This window comes from Mugil cephalus, chromosome 22, assembly GCF_022458985.1.
Source record: "Mugil cephalus isolate CIBA_MC_2020 chromosome 22, CIBA_Mcephalus_1.1, whole genome shotgun sequence".
NCBI lineage: Eukaryota > Metazoa > Chordata > Actinopteri > Mugiliformes > Mugilidae > Mugil > Mugil cephalus.
Genome location: NC_061791.1, coordinates 13,362,317 through 13,376,699, shown reverse-complemented (window position 1 = coordinate 13,376,699; position 14,383 = coordinate 13,362,317). Strand labels below are relative to the sequence as shown.

General features: G+C 41.9%; 2 protein-coding genes across 5 annotated transcripts in view; one reads left to right on the top strand and one right to left on the bottom strand.

The window, feature by feature from the left end:
* cerk (ceramide kinase) overlaps nt 1-4,906 on the bottom strand; it is a 42,494-nt gene extending 37,588 nt beyond the window's left edge. Inside the window, exon 1 of the mRNA XM_047575834.1 lies at nt 3,936-4,906. Within this exon, the coding sequence (XP_047431790.1) occupies nt 3,936-4,071 (136 nt within the window). The 5' untranslated portion in view covers nt 4,072-4,906. The remainder of the gene's footprint in view (nt 1-3,935) is intronic.
* Nucleotides 4,907-5,054: 148 nt separating this feature from the next.
* The window catches only part of tbc1d22a (TBC1 domain family, member 22a), a 134,411-nt gene continuing 125,082 nt past the window's right edge, over nt 5,055-14,383 (top strand). For 3 of the 4 annotated variants that reach the window (XM_047575833.1, XM_047575832.1, XM_047575830.1), the window contains exons 1-4: nt 5,055-5,809; nt 6,270-6,326; nt 10,208-10,388; nt 10,741-10,996. In XM_047575833.1, coding sequence (XP_047431789.1) covers nt 5,748-5,809; nt 6,270-6,326; nt 10,208-10,388; nt 10,741-10,996 — 556 coding nt within the window. In that variant the 5' untranslated portion in view covers nt 5,055-5,747. The remainder of the gene's footprint in view (nt 5,810-6,269; nt 6,327-10,207; nt 10,389-10,740; nt 10,997-14,383) is intronic. The other variant, XM_047575831.1, reaches the window with a different exon arrangement.

Sequence of the window (14,383 nt, the reverse complement as noted above, 5' to 3'; positions counted from 1 at the left end):
TTACAAAGCACAGATCTGCCTGGGTACACATGGCAGCGAGCTGTCAAACAAGACATGTGGATTTCTCCCAGGCACAATGGGTTTGTTAAGCCAAAGCTAAGGCAAACAGATGGAGAAGAAAGGACTACCGAGGAGGAAGGTGTAACGGGAGAACAGGAGGAGCGTCACAACGGATGCAGTTCGACGGCTACGCTCAACATTTCATTTCAATACAAATCATTGTTTTCAATTTAAAATCTTAACTTGCTGTTCTGTATAGACCTCAGCAGACACCCAGACAGGATGCTAACGACTCCACGGATAACATTGTTGATCAGTGTGTCCACCTCCTTGTCCCAGGAGGAGTTATCTCAGTAACTGTTGCATGGATTGTCATGTCGTAATTCACATAGGACGATGTGTTTCTAACTTATTTTTTTCTCCCAGGATCTCCTGACAGGTAATTTAATGCAACCAACAAGTCACCATCACCTCACCAGCCCATTTCCCCTTGAATGAATTGATAATGTACTGGATTAGGGACACAGTTCAGGAAAATATGCAGTTCAGTTTACATTCTGCAGTACCCCATTTTGCCTCTGCACACAGCAGTGCCATACGGGAAAGTAAACATCCTAACCCCCCCGGCCAAAAGAGAGGTGCAAACTTAGAGGGCCTGAGGAACTACTACTCGCTAAGCATAATGATTTGGAAGAAAAGGGAGGCGCTGTGTAGGGCATATTCTATGACTTCTTTTAAAGAATTTCCTCCATACTACAAGGTATCAGAGGAGTGAGGATACTCGGGTATTACGTGGACATAGAATTTACTCTGGACTCTGGTTTTTGTTTGTTTGCTACTACACAAACAGCATTTCTAGCTAGGACACCCCGTCCCTTCTCGGAACATCTGACTGACGGACGCTCTGATTTGAGGAAAATACGAAAGCCGGACTGATGTACACCTTTTGGTATTGTAGGCACTTGTGTGTCAGTTTGATGTTAGGGAATATATACTTTGCACAAATATGGAAAATAGAAGCTGTCAGATTTGAGTCACACTGCCTGGTTTTAGCTGAGATGTACTTTTTCTGTCTCGCTGTGCTGCAGCAGATTCCCAGATTGTTGTTATCTTGTAAAATGCTAGATGCAATATTTGTTCAATTTTCCACAAGACAAAATGTAAAGTGCCTGTGCAGGAAACCCCAGAGCAAGTATGTCAAGGACGAACGACTGTAAAATTGTACTGCTTTAATTCTTAGGTAAACACACACACAAACTCGTGTTACTGTTTGTGAAAGGACTTTCCATAACTGTAACCCAGCGTGAGTTTGTCATTTGGATGGCCTAGTAAAATTGCCCTTTGAGGACGACATGGCCTCACATCCACAAATTAAATTAAAAGAAGTGTGCAACATCTGGTAACTTAGAACACACACTGTAAACCAATAAGGCATTTTGTTGTTTGGGAAAATCCCAGTTCATGCCAACCCCCATCTTCTCCTAACTGAAGTCACTGATTAACCGACTCCTTTATACAGGTCAAATGCATAAAAAGGTAAATATAATAAGCCACATATGCTTGGCTTGTACACATAAACTGATTTTCTCAGAAACGTGTGACACCCTTTTTTTTCTTTAACAGCAGTGTTCAAAGTTGAGTTTACCGAATATTTATGACTTGCAGCGCCTCTTTGTTTGATTCCTAACTCCTGAGTAAACTGACCTACTCTTGTCACAATGATCACTGGGGTGGGGGCTGGGGGGTGGGGGGGCATGTTGATGTAGCCATGTTAAACGCTGACTCAATAAATGGAGTCTTTATGGCAGGTTATTATAGGGCGCTTGATACCACTTTGAGGAAGGTCAATGGGCAGGTTTCAACTCGAGTGTGCACTAGCAGCCGTAATCACTCCACTCGATACAGTACAGTAATTGCAGACGTGGGAACTCATCTAGATGAACAAACATTAGCCTCCAGAGGTTATAAGAATGTCCAGATTAAGTGGAACTTCTCGGAGGCAAATGACAGAGAGGGCCAAAATTGGGAGTGCACCAGTGATGGTAAAGAGAGCTTAATGCACAGAATGTTAATTCAATGCATGACGGGAGCTAACCTACTCTGAACCTAAACTGGGATACAACTGCTTGCAAACACATCACAAGCAGGATTCAGATCAGTGATTTATAAAATGTGTTTGTACCACTAAAAGTTAAACGTCTTAGCTTGTGAAAACGTGCCTAACATTAGTGCTCATTCTGGGGTCGTGGGTGGATGCGAGTGCTAATAGTGCCATAGTGGAGAAAAAAAAAATCATGAATTATACATAACAATAACGTAATATTCATACATGGAAGAATATGTTTCATGCTAATGGGATTCATGTTTATTTGAATACTTTTCCAATAATGCTAACCTAATCACGTTAGCTCAATGTTGTTGGATTATATGTGTGTGTGTTTTTTTCCAATTAAAAGTGATAAACAAGTCTTTTTCATACCTATATTTTTATTCAATCTAAACCTGGATAATTTTGCTAACTAACATTGTTTTTGTTATTTAGCTTAGTTAGCTGTGCCATAGTTCACTTTGTAGTTAGCATTGGCTAACCTCAAATTAGGTTTGCTAGCGTAGACTTATGCTTTATAATTTTGTAGTAGTTAGCTTATAAAAATGTATTTTACACATAGTATAATGCTAGAGGACAATCATAATAGAAGTGTATCATCTTTTATCCTTCAGTTGAAACAGTGACACAACTTTAGTTAACTAACATTAGCTTTGTTATTTAGCTTTGTTAGCTGTGCTACTGGAACACTTGTGCAGCTAGTAGCTATTAAGGAGAGCAGGATATGAAATTAGAAGATGGTACTCCTTTCATTTCAAGTTTCTACAATGAGGTACCCAGTTGCTTCTCAAGTCAATACAATCTTTTAGTTTCTTTAGCATACGGCTGGCAGAGAGTATGCAAAACTGACTTGAAGCGCTTGTGTGCTTCATGTCAGCTAACCACGCAGTGTTTCTAGAGTTTCTAAATGTTATTTAAACTAAATGACTCAAATTCTGATGATGAAATTAGTTATTTTGCAGCCAGTTTTGCTGTCACCATCTTGTTTTGTTTGAAACAGGAAGTGACCATGTTTGAGCAAGAAGGTGGCGCTCCATACATCTTAACACCATATGGTTATGAGTAGCTTTGTTTAATGAATCGACAAAGAAAAAGGCTCATTTTATTTTTCATAGATTTCAACACAATTCGGTTTGTCACCAGAGAAGTCGCCACCTGTTGGTCATGAGAAATAATGCAGGAACTTGCACATCATTTCTCAGACCTGAAAATAGCAAATAAAAATCACCACACAGTCTAAAGTTGATACTTGAGGCTTGTCAGTGTGTGTTTGAATCTAGTTAACTACTTTTGAAACACTTTAAGTAGTTATACATTTCTAAAGGAGTTCAGGAACAAGTTGGATGAATAAATGAATCAACATATTTATAACAGAAATCCATACTTTAATTACTAGTTAACTAATTTTTTGTGAAGATTTCCAAACAGCGTACAGGGTCAAAAACTCCACTTCATGAATGAGTTAATGAATAGACTCCCACCTGGCCGGGGGACATATTAAATGACAGCCAGCCCCGTAGGTTGCTTTACAAGAAACAGAGGCTACTAATTACCTGTGGCTGAAAACACGGCTGAGACCTGCTCTTGTCACGGAGCAGACCTCAGCTACAGTAGTTACATGACCTGACTGCTGCTCCCTCAGCATGTGCGTGATCCTGATAAGGAGTGCAGAGTGGGGAGACAGCTGCTTCCCACTTTTTTGCATGTGTAACAATGGCTTCAATTGCAGCAGGCAAATGATGCGTGTGTGTGTGTTTAATTGGCATATAGTTCCCGACAAAAGAATTTTTTTTTTTCATGGTTACTCTCGTTCAACGATCGCACTTACCTGTCTCAGAAATGCCAGGTCTTCCTTTACTGTTCTCAGTCCACTTCCATGCCAAAACACTGCGGTTTAGAACAACTTCAACCTGCCTGTCCTTCTGAAACAGCCTCGATGACAGTAAGGTAGGGTGTTTCTCCATGCTGCCGCTCAGAATTGTCCAGCGATCCTCATCCTAACTTTGTAACCGGTGAGACAAGTCGCTGTTTGCGTCCGTGGAGCGCTGAGACAGCTGGTGTGTGAGCGCCGGTCGGCCCCAGCTGACAAGACGAAAGGGAGACTCTGGAGCATAGATCGTAATGAGGAGGAGGACTCACTCAGTAGGGAAAAACGAAACAGTTTATTACCCGTATATAATTAGTTTACTGCTTGTATACCGCCTGTTTTGTCATGTCACCTCTGCGCAATATTTGTTTTCTTAAGAGCAATCAGAGCAATCAATCAACTCATTGGTGTCGTAAATATAAATGAAAGTTAACTATTAACTTTGACTGGTTTTCCACAAAGCTGTAGTTAGCTACTTAAGCTTGGCGCAGTGTTGGTATATTGTTGATTTTCTTTCCTTTCTTTGTATTTTATTTAACTTTTTTCTGTATTTTCTGCATTATCTGTCCTTTCTTGTTTTAGCTTAGCGCAGCTTAGCTTAGCTTAATAGTATATTTTTGTTTGACTGTATTAGCCCACTTGATAGCCACCTAGGACATGAACCTTTCTATCACTTATAATTCTACAAGGAATACTGTGAAATTTTATTCAAAATGTATTAATTACATATTTAGATGTTCTTTGTAGCCTATGGAAACGTGTATAATTTAGTAAAACTCTAAAACGAAATAAAATAAAAGTGACCATAGATTTTTGAAAAGAACATTGTATCTGCAACCTAACAGAAGATATGACATTTCATGTGCCGAGAAGTGGAGACAGAGTGAGACCTCTTGCCTGTCATCCTCCCTACTGTAATTCATAAAAACAAACACTGCATCAGCACAGCATACAGTATGAAATGCTGCCAACGTCTTGACTTAAGAAACAGTTTGTCGATTTTGACAGACGTAAATAATTGTGACAAATGAGCGAGGCAAACACTATTTGGTGACCATTTACAAATACAAACAAACTGGGGTTGCCCTCCACTACAACCAGACTTTTACCTTTAGCTCAGTGGTAACTGGGATTAAGGTGAAGCCCTAACACAAGTAAAAGGGTAAATAAACAAACAAAACATTTAATTTGATCTAATTTTAAAGGTAAACTGAACAGTTTGTTTTCTATTGCCCATGTATAACATTCATTTAGTGTTAGTGTTAAGTTAGTGTTAAGTTTTCAGTGTAATGTTCTCACTACAAAGGAAGCCTCTTGATGAACTGGTGAGGATTTCTGGTTAGCTGCAACGCATGAAAATCTGCAGTCAGTCATTATAACATCACAACTCATATTTTGATTTCTATGGATATTCTGAAAATAAATTACTACTGGCTATAAATGGAGATGCTGAAGCCCTTTCTCTCCCCCCTGATCCTAACGCTGGTGGTCTCCTTTGACTGACACACAGTTTTTAGTTTCTGTCAACAAAGACCACGGACCATGACGTCAGCAGCCTGCCAGTGGATCTCACTTGTGATTGGCTCATAATGAGGAAGTGTCCTTCCAGCCAATCACGGGCGCGCTTACTCGCCGATTAGGCACTACCAATATGGCGGCTTTCTGAGTTTTGGAGGAGAGGACCTGGTGTAAATAAACACGAATTAAACAGTTTACAGGTGGCGACAGCGTCGGGGTGTTTGACTTTAGGACTGATTGGAGCGCAGGGGGAAAATGTCGAGTGACGGAAGTAAAAAACAGTTCTGGAAAAGAAACACAGCGAAGGTTCCTGGCAGGTGAGTGACGTGTTCCCTCCTGTTGGCTAGCTCATCGCGGCTAGCTTCGCCCAGCTGACGCCACTTTTGAGCTTCGGACGTGGCTTTCATTTTCATTGACGGTGCTGAGGCATTGCGCCGAGTTTTCGGCTGTCACCCTCTGTGAGAAAACATGTTATGTGCTGAATTAGCCTCGTTGGCACAGTTTACACCAGCCTGCTGCTAGCTGCGGTGCTAAGTGTGGCTAACAGCAGTTTACTCACACCGTCACATAATTACATAAGTAAAGATACAGTAACCATTACACGTCGCGAATTGCTGTGGTCACACAATAAATTATAGTGCTTCGCGTCAGTCGCCAGCGCTTTCATTCACTTTAGCTGCATTTGTTTTGACTAGCCGAAGGCTAACACGGCTAGCCGTGCAGCCTGCTACTGGTCAGTTCATTCATTTCTGTCTCTCTTTTTTTCCACTTCCTCAGCATTCAGCATGTGTATGGCGCACAGCATCCACCCTTCGACCCTCTGCTTCATGCGAAGTAAGTTAAACATGCTTCGTCACCATTAGAAAACAGTGCGATCCCGTCGGAGCGGTTGGGTCAGTTCAACTCTGGCTATTTTTGTTTCAGCTGTGTCAGAAATGATCTGAGCTGACTGAAGTTGTTGGTGGCCTTTTTTTCCCTCTAACCTCAATATATCCATGTGGTTATTTATTTAATCAAGGTTTATTTTCAGTTTTTAAACAAAGTCTTACAACAACAACCCTCACCTTACCCGCCCATCTACTACGCAGACCCTTCCAAAAATAAATTAATAAATAATAAAACATTCATACTTATTTAAGAATATAATAGAACAAAAACATAAACAATCAAATAAGTACAGTTAAAAAAAGGAAAGAGGGAAATTCAGTTTCGTCTGGCAACTGAGCATCTGATCCCTGCACAAAGTCTAAAAACAGTTTTCCATGTTAAGTAGAATTTAGATATAGTTCCTCTCATGTCGTATCTATATTCTTCTAGTTTCAATGGCTGCATAAGCTCTCTTATCCAAGGTGCATAAGTAAAAGGAGAAGCCTCCTTCCATTTAAAAATGTTAATCTCCTTGCTAATAATGTGGTATGGGCCAGTAGATTTGCTTGGGTAGAGTTTAAGTGTGCACCAGGTGGAATGACACCAAAGATGGCACCCTAAGTTGAAGCCACAAGTGGATACTGTAAGACAGAAGCCAAGGCATCAGAAATCGACTGCCAGAACTGGGTCAGTATCAGGCAGGACCAGAACGTATGAAAGAGGCTACGCCTGTCACACGTAGAGTCTAGCTCTGGATTCATTTTCAGACTCCACTTTTGAGTAGTGGAGATGGTGGGACCTCTTAAAACTGGATATATTTGTTTTTATGTCAGATATTAGATGAACCTATCTTTCATCAGAATGGAAGAGCTTGTGTTTTTCTATTTAGCTGATGCATTAGACAAACTAGCGGAATCATCCGCGTGGATTATTCAGCGTACTTCTCTTTCTCTTCTTCTAGATAGGCATGTCTGGGCTATGTCGAGGTGTTACGTCTGAAGACAACAAAACGCCTTAAGGTTTATTTTTAACCACATCCCGGTCAGGAATGTGGAGGTGTTAGAGTTGCCATTACATGGCTCACAAAGACGCCGCCCATGACGTCACGTACCGGGATTGCAGTGCTGCTGAATTGGTGGAACGTCATGTTTTGCCCTGGGTTGTAATTCTGGTAATGTTTTTGTTCCATGACTCTGTCTGTTCTGCAGAGTCAAGGGGAAGTGACTATACTAGAAATTCTAGTTGTTTGGTGGCGACTTGAATAACTTAAAGGAAGTGAAGCCTGCGTTCAGCTTGCTTTATTTTTAACTCTTTTGAAAAGCTCAAAATCATATCCAGCAGCAGCAGAATGTAGTTCAAAGTGGTTGGACATAAATTGCATTATTTTACCTTGTGTGTGACAATACACTGATCAGCCACAACATTAAAACCACTGACAGGAGAAGTTAATAACATTGACCATCTTGTGACAGTACAGTGTTCTGTTGGGAAACTTTTGGTTTTCTGGTACCACTCACCTAGACCAGACCAGGACCCCCTACCCCATAGAAATGACACCTCTATGGAGACCCCTCCCCTCAACCCGTAGAACAAAAAAGATTCTGCTGTGAGACACCACAAGACACCTTTGTCCATTCTCTGATGAGTCACAACTGTTTTGGACTAAGCAATATCAGGACGGTGGTCATAATGTTATGCCTGATCGGTGTACGTGAATTAATTAAATATTGATCAAATGCAGCAGTCCAGTTAACGTATGAGGCAAACTGGAATAAATTCACTATTGCGATACCCATTTCTGAGCAGGCAATATTTTGCACTACTTTAAATTCATCTATTCCGGTCCTATATTCTCTCACACACACACACACACACACTTAAGGGAGAGAGAAAATGTCTATTATTTAGTAATAATCATTTTCTTTCTTCTGATTGATGTTTAATCACGTAGATTTCCTCAGAGGGTTGAATTTAATTTCCTTTTCTTTTTTTTTGTGGGCGTATTAGTTCAGACTTTCCTTTTCTTCTGCGCTGTGATTGGAAACGGTGTGAAAACGTCTCCCTCTTTTCTTTATTATGGTAATCCTTGTTTTTCGAGGACATCTAGCACCTCACCTCTAGGTTCCGCCAGCGCCCGTGTTAAAACGGGTGCCGCTGAGTCAAAATGAATCCCTTTTTTCCTCCCCTCCGACCCCGTTCTATCGTTTGCTGGTGAATGAAAGTTTGTCTTTCCTCCTGGGAGGGAGAAAGCAGTGGATTTTTATTTTCCTTTGAAAGTTGCCAGATTCTGCGTTGCTCTGCGTTAAGAGATCTGCTGTGTGGTGACTGGCGCACCTAGAGCCTACAATGCAGATTATATATTTTTATCTGATACATATTCTTGTAATCTTGTTGGACACCCATGAAGAGCTCTTAAGCGCGGCGATGCCTTCAGAGCAACGCTATCGCAACACAATCTTATGAAATGGCTACCAGCTAGCGGTTGACGCTGTCTGAAATGCCAATGAGAAAAGGTGCTAATGGGGAACTGGTAAACTATAAACCCTTCAGACGCAACTGCGTGTTTGTTGGCAGCAAATAAAAGCCAAACCCTCTTTATTGCTGCGAAGGATCTGCACAAGGGTTTAGCTGGCGCAGCACACTGTTCCACTGTGCTGCGCCGCGCGGAGGAGTCATCAAAAGTAAACCTATTTGCGAGTTCAAATTGAACTCTTTGGCCAAATTCACCAGAGGTATGCTCAGACAGAGGAAGGGGGGGGGGGGGGGGGAGCAGCGTTTGATGAAAAGAACACCTTGCTATCGGTTCAGCTCGGGGGAGGGGGGTGTTCTGCGCGGCCGCCAGTGGCATTGACACGTCCCGTGAATAGAGGGAAGAATGGAGTAAAAAAAAAATCTGCAAATTGCGGATTGCCGACGTCGCGCGCTCGTTCGGAGAGGCCCGGCCTCCGCTGGAGGACGCCGTTCAAAAGCGGACCTGAAAATACACCGGGAGCTATTCCAAGAAACTGTCGAAAATCACTGCTGTGTTTGCAGCCTGAACGCATTCACCATAACATAATGAACGCTAGTGAAAATGATGCGTTCTGATGTAACAGTCCTGCTCTAAATCCACCTTCACGACCGTTATAATGTTCAGTTTATGTTGAATCAGCATCGGAAAGGAGCTGATTTAAGTGGATGATCATTTAGGAATGAATTAAACGCTGTTTAATTAAACAATAGAAACATGTGTCGGTATAAATAAATATTAATATGAAATAAAAAGGCAGTTCAATCAACAGCTTTTTGTCATTTGAACAAACCCTGAGTACCGTAACATTTAAAATTTCCTTGACATGCGTTCATTTTCACTAGCGTGCCTAATAAAGTGGCAGTGTATCTCAGACTTGAACAGAAGTAAACCACAAGTTGTGATATTTGTCTAAAAGGGGCTTTAAGTACCGTAGTTACTCAGTAGAACCTTTGAATGTGCTACACTTTGCCACAGATGCTTTATTTCCCTTTGTTTTCTTTAGAGCCATAAATTAATATTTAAAATATCTCATTTTAGTGCGGGGTTGCTGCAGGGGGTTGTACTTCAATATTCTAAAATCAATGGAACATGTAATCTTTCCCCGGGGCCCCGAGTCTTTTTCATGAAGTGTGCGTGTTCCTGAATGGCTCATAATTCTTCCGAAAGCCTGTAAATATGTGCTCAGGCCGAGTGTTAATTTCCAGGCTCGTATCTCTGAGAAAGCGCCGGAGTCAAAAAAAGAGACGGCGTTCGCCTCTGCCCGGCTCCCGCTTACTTTACCTGTTTGCTTTCATGCTTCTGACTCCATTTTCTTTTTTACCTCTCCGTTCTCCAGTCTCATCAAAGCACACAAACCCCCTCCGGCCACGCCGGGCAAGCCCAAGAAGGCCACCACCTTCCAGGAGTTCGAGAGCATCACGAGCGACGCCTGGGACGTCGGCGACGACGACGACGAGCTGCTGGCCATGGCCGCGCAGAATCTCAACATCGAGGTCGTCATGGAGACGGCCAATAAAGTGAGCAAACGGGCGCGCTGGTTCGCCGTAAAGCAATTAAACCGGCTGCACGTTTCTTCCTGGAAATACTGGTCTCGTCAGTCCTTGAAAAAGCATTTACACGAATGTGCTCAGCTTTTAAGCAGAAGCTCGTTTTCCTGAGTAATCGTAGTTTGTTTTCTGTTTGTAAAGATGTAAAAGAAAAAAAAAGTGCTTCAGATGAATGTTTTAAGCTGCTACACATCCCTCAGTTTGTGTTTATCATAAGGGCGTAGAAAATGCAGAGAATATAAAGTTTCTGGCTTAGTTTACTGACTGAAATATTCTGCTGTTGATATCGGTGATATACCGTCTCCTTCTGTCGACCACGCAGGTGATTGAGAATCACAGCAAGCAGCAGGAGAGACAGAGGCTGGATGACACGACGGAGCTGGATCAGAGGGAAGAGGACACGACGCAGGAGGAGGTGGCCGAGGACGAGGAGGACGAGGACGAGGAGGAGGAGGAGGACGGGGGCGACGACGGAGACGTGACCAGCCCGGAGGTGTCGTTTGCCTCCCACAGCAGCCCCTACACCGACAGCCGCCTAGTGAAGTCCCACAGCGAAGCTCCGATCGGGTCGCCTAAAGGTCAGTGACGACCTTTTATTTATTTCTGGGCTCATCTCATCGTATCGTTCTTTAATGATAACATGAATAGAATCAGTGGTGAAACAGCCAGCCAGTGCTGCTGACTGCTAATGTGTTAGCTTGTGGTTGTTCAGTGTACTACAACTACCACTTCATTGATTTCAGTTGAACTGAGTTTAATCAAAGCATAAAATTAAGTTAAAAAATGCCTAATCAGCATTTTGGTACGGTTAAGAGTAAGTAAATTATTATTTGATACAACTTGACACTCATATCCTTATTTCCCACTAAATAATTACCATGACATCTTCTGTTAAAACATTTATTTTAACATTTACTCATAATAATAATACTTTTAACGCGAAATATCCAACTTCAACCAAATGAAAATATTCAAAATGTATCAAGTATCGACCTAATTAGGAAAGATGTTGTTTACTATGTTCTGCCTCTAATGAGGTTAGATGGTGTTGAATATGATTTAACTTTAATGGCTTGTGCTAATTTGAATTGGAAAGGTTGCTGACACCCACTTAGAGAGCGGCGTGGATGGAAACCCTTCAGGGTCTAAATACGTGAAGACAAACTGCTTCCAGTGAGGGGCTAAAGAGCCAGAGGGGGTCACAAAGACAAGAATAAAAAGGCAAAAATCACTGAAATAATCACCTGGATACTGACGCCGGAAGCTCTGCAGATCTTCTTTGGTGCGTGGCGGTTGTGCTCCTGTAGTAGCTCCTTTAATTAAGTGTACATTAGCGACCGGATGATATATTTGGCTGACATTTGTGTTTTTTTTACTGGTATCAGCGTCGGCCGATGCATAAATATATATATTTGTCATGGCAAGATTTACAGACAGGTGCATCCGCAGGCCCTGTGCTGGTGGAGACGCTGGGACCCGTGCAGCCCATACATTACCCCTCCTCCACTTGCAGAGTGTGTGCAGCTGGAAGCTGGAAAATGCTTGTGCTCTACCTCTTTTCACCTGTTAATTTTACATGCATAGGAGCGTTAAATGTTCTTTGAGGTCAGTAAATGTTCATGTTTTTGGTTAAATTGAGACTTGTGATATTTGTTATCATTGTAAATGACGGTAGAAAAAAAGAGCATCGGCTCAGAAAAGTCAGCAACACATATCTGCAGTCGGCCAAAGCAGATGTAAAAAAAAAAAAAAAAAATCAGTCTCGACGTCGACCAAAAAAAATCCATATCGGTCGATCTCTAGTGTGCGTCTTATTGAGCCTCTGTTTAAAGAATTCCCTCACTTATTAAAGTGTTATGCGAGGAAGCATTTCTCCACAGTAACCCTTGAGGTTTTGCTACTCTCCTCTCTTCACATCTTAGTAGCAGCAGAAAAGACACCTTCTCACCTCCCCTCTCAGTTCGGTCCGGGTCTGTTTGTTTTGTCGTAGCACGCAACCGGTCTGTATCACGGCTCCCTTTTCTCTGTTATTTCAGTGTTTAAGGGTGGACAGCTGCAGCCTGAAGCGCGGTGTAGAACATCGGCGCTGATGCTGATGCTGATGCTGCGAATGTGTGGCTGGCTCTGGCTGTCGCTCTGTCTGGCAGGTCGTTTGCATGGGTGTCTGCTGCGCTGCCTGTTGCTGTGTTTAGATACAGATAGCAGAAGCGGCCCGTTGCCTTCAGGCAGTTCCTCTTATCTTCTTCAGAGAAGGCGACGCATGGGCTGACAACACATTGCCACGTCATCTGTGAGACAGGGATATCTTCTCTTCTCTTCTCTTCTCTTCTCTTCTCTTCTCTTCTCTTCTCTTCTCTTCTCTTCTCTTCTCTTCTCTTCTCTTCTCTTCTCTTCTCTTCTCTTCAATTAGATAATGGCACACTACTTTCATTACTTACTTACCGGCCCTCCCTCCGTAGTCGCCGTCGTAATTTGAATTGTCTTCAAAAATACATACGCTGCGGCTTTAACTGTCCGTGATGCTTGGGAAGAGTACTGTTTGTGCACTTTAGCACGCATGTATTTATCCCCCTCCCCTATTTGTAATAATTGGCTCCGCTTTTTTCTTTTTAATGGCCTTTTAAAACTTAAGTTATTAAGTGGACTATAAAAAGGGCTTATTGTTAAAGTGACACAAAAGGTTCTGGCTCGGAGAAGCCGCCGCCAGATTTAATAATCTTTTTTAATTTTTGTAAGTGCAAATAAAGCACTTGAGAACAGATTTGTAGCTTTTTATTTGGTCTAGTAAAAACCGAAAAGGATATTAAAATCGGCAGAGTTCCAGTTTTCTTAATTGCAATGGAGTGTTTGTGCGTTTGGGTGGTTCTGCTCCCGCGCTAAGAAATGTTGGCAGGGCTGTTGATGGGGCTCTTTATGAACTTTTTTTTGTTTGGTGCTCAGCGTGACAGAGGGAACAACCCAGCCCCGGTCTCACCAGTTGCTAAGTTGCTGGTGCTTGTGTTGCGCGTTTTTGTGTGGATCTTTATTTCATTTTTTTGTTTTGTTTTTTTTTTGTTTAGCACATCTGAGGGAACATGTGGCCCTCAACAGACTGAATTAATGTGTTTGTTTACCCGGCGTAGAGGCTCCGCAGCTGAAACAGAAATATTGCACCCAACGCAACGGCTGCTTTCCCCGAGGCTCATTGCAAAACAAGCCACCAACCAGTAACTACATCCATTAGCACCTGGAGAGATAAAGACATGTCAAATTAATGCTATCTCTGAAAGGCAGTCGTCACGTCGGGCGGGGTATATTTAGGACTCTTAAGTTAAAAATAACTTGAGTTGCGTGTGGAAAAAGTGAAGCACTGAGTTTAACTCCGATAACGAGTTACATCACATTTTGTGGTGTTGTTATATGGACACTATTAGTTCATTATTAATCATAATAGCCCCATCAGAAGTCAAAGGCCTCACTAACTCACCCAGCCTCATGAGATAAATTGTTTTAATTGGAAGATGAAGGACAGTTAAAACCTTTGATAATGTGTTCAGTCAGAAGATACTAAAACATAATAACTGTCCAGAAGTTTCTGTATCGTTTCTCATCTCAGCGTCATCGATTTGCACGGAATCCTTTGACGCATCTTAGTGTTTTACGTTTAAACTCGGTTTTGATGCCTCCTGCCACCAGCTATGCTTTAAAAGAAACTTCATCCAAAAAAAAAGCAGCACTGAGATATATATATATATATATATATATATATATATATATATATATCTTTCTGGCCTCAAGACGACTCTTGTGATTTTTGTCTGATTCTTGCTTATTGTGTCCTCATCTATTAAATTTCGGATAAGAACTGAGTAAAGGCTCCCAAGAGCATATTCTAAAGGATAGTATGGCAACACTATATATAAAACTACAGTCAGGGACACCTACTTTGAGCAGATAAAGAGGACAAATAAAGTGTTCTGAATGTG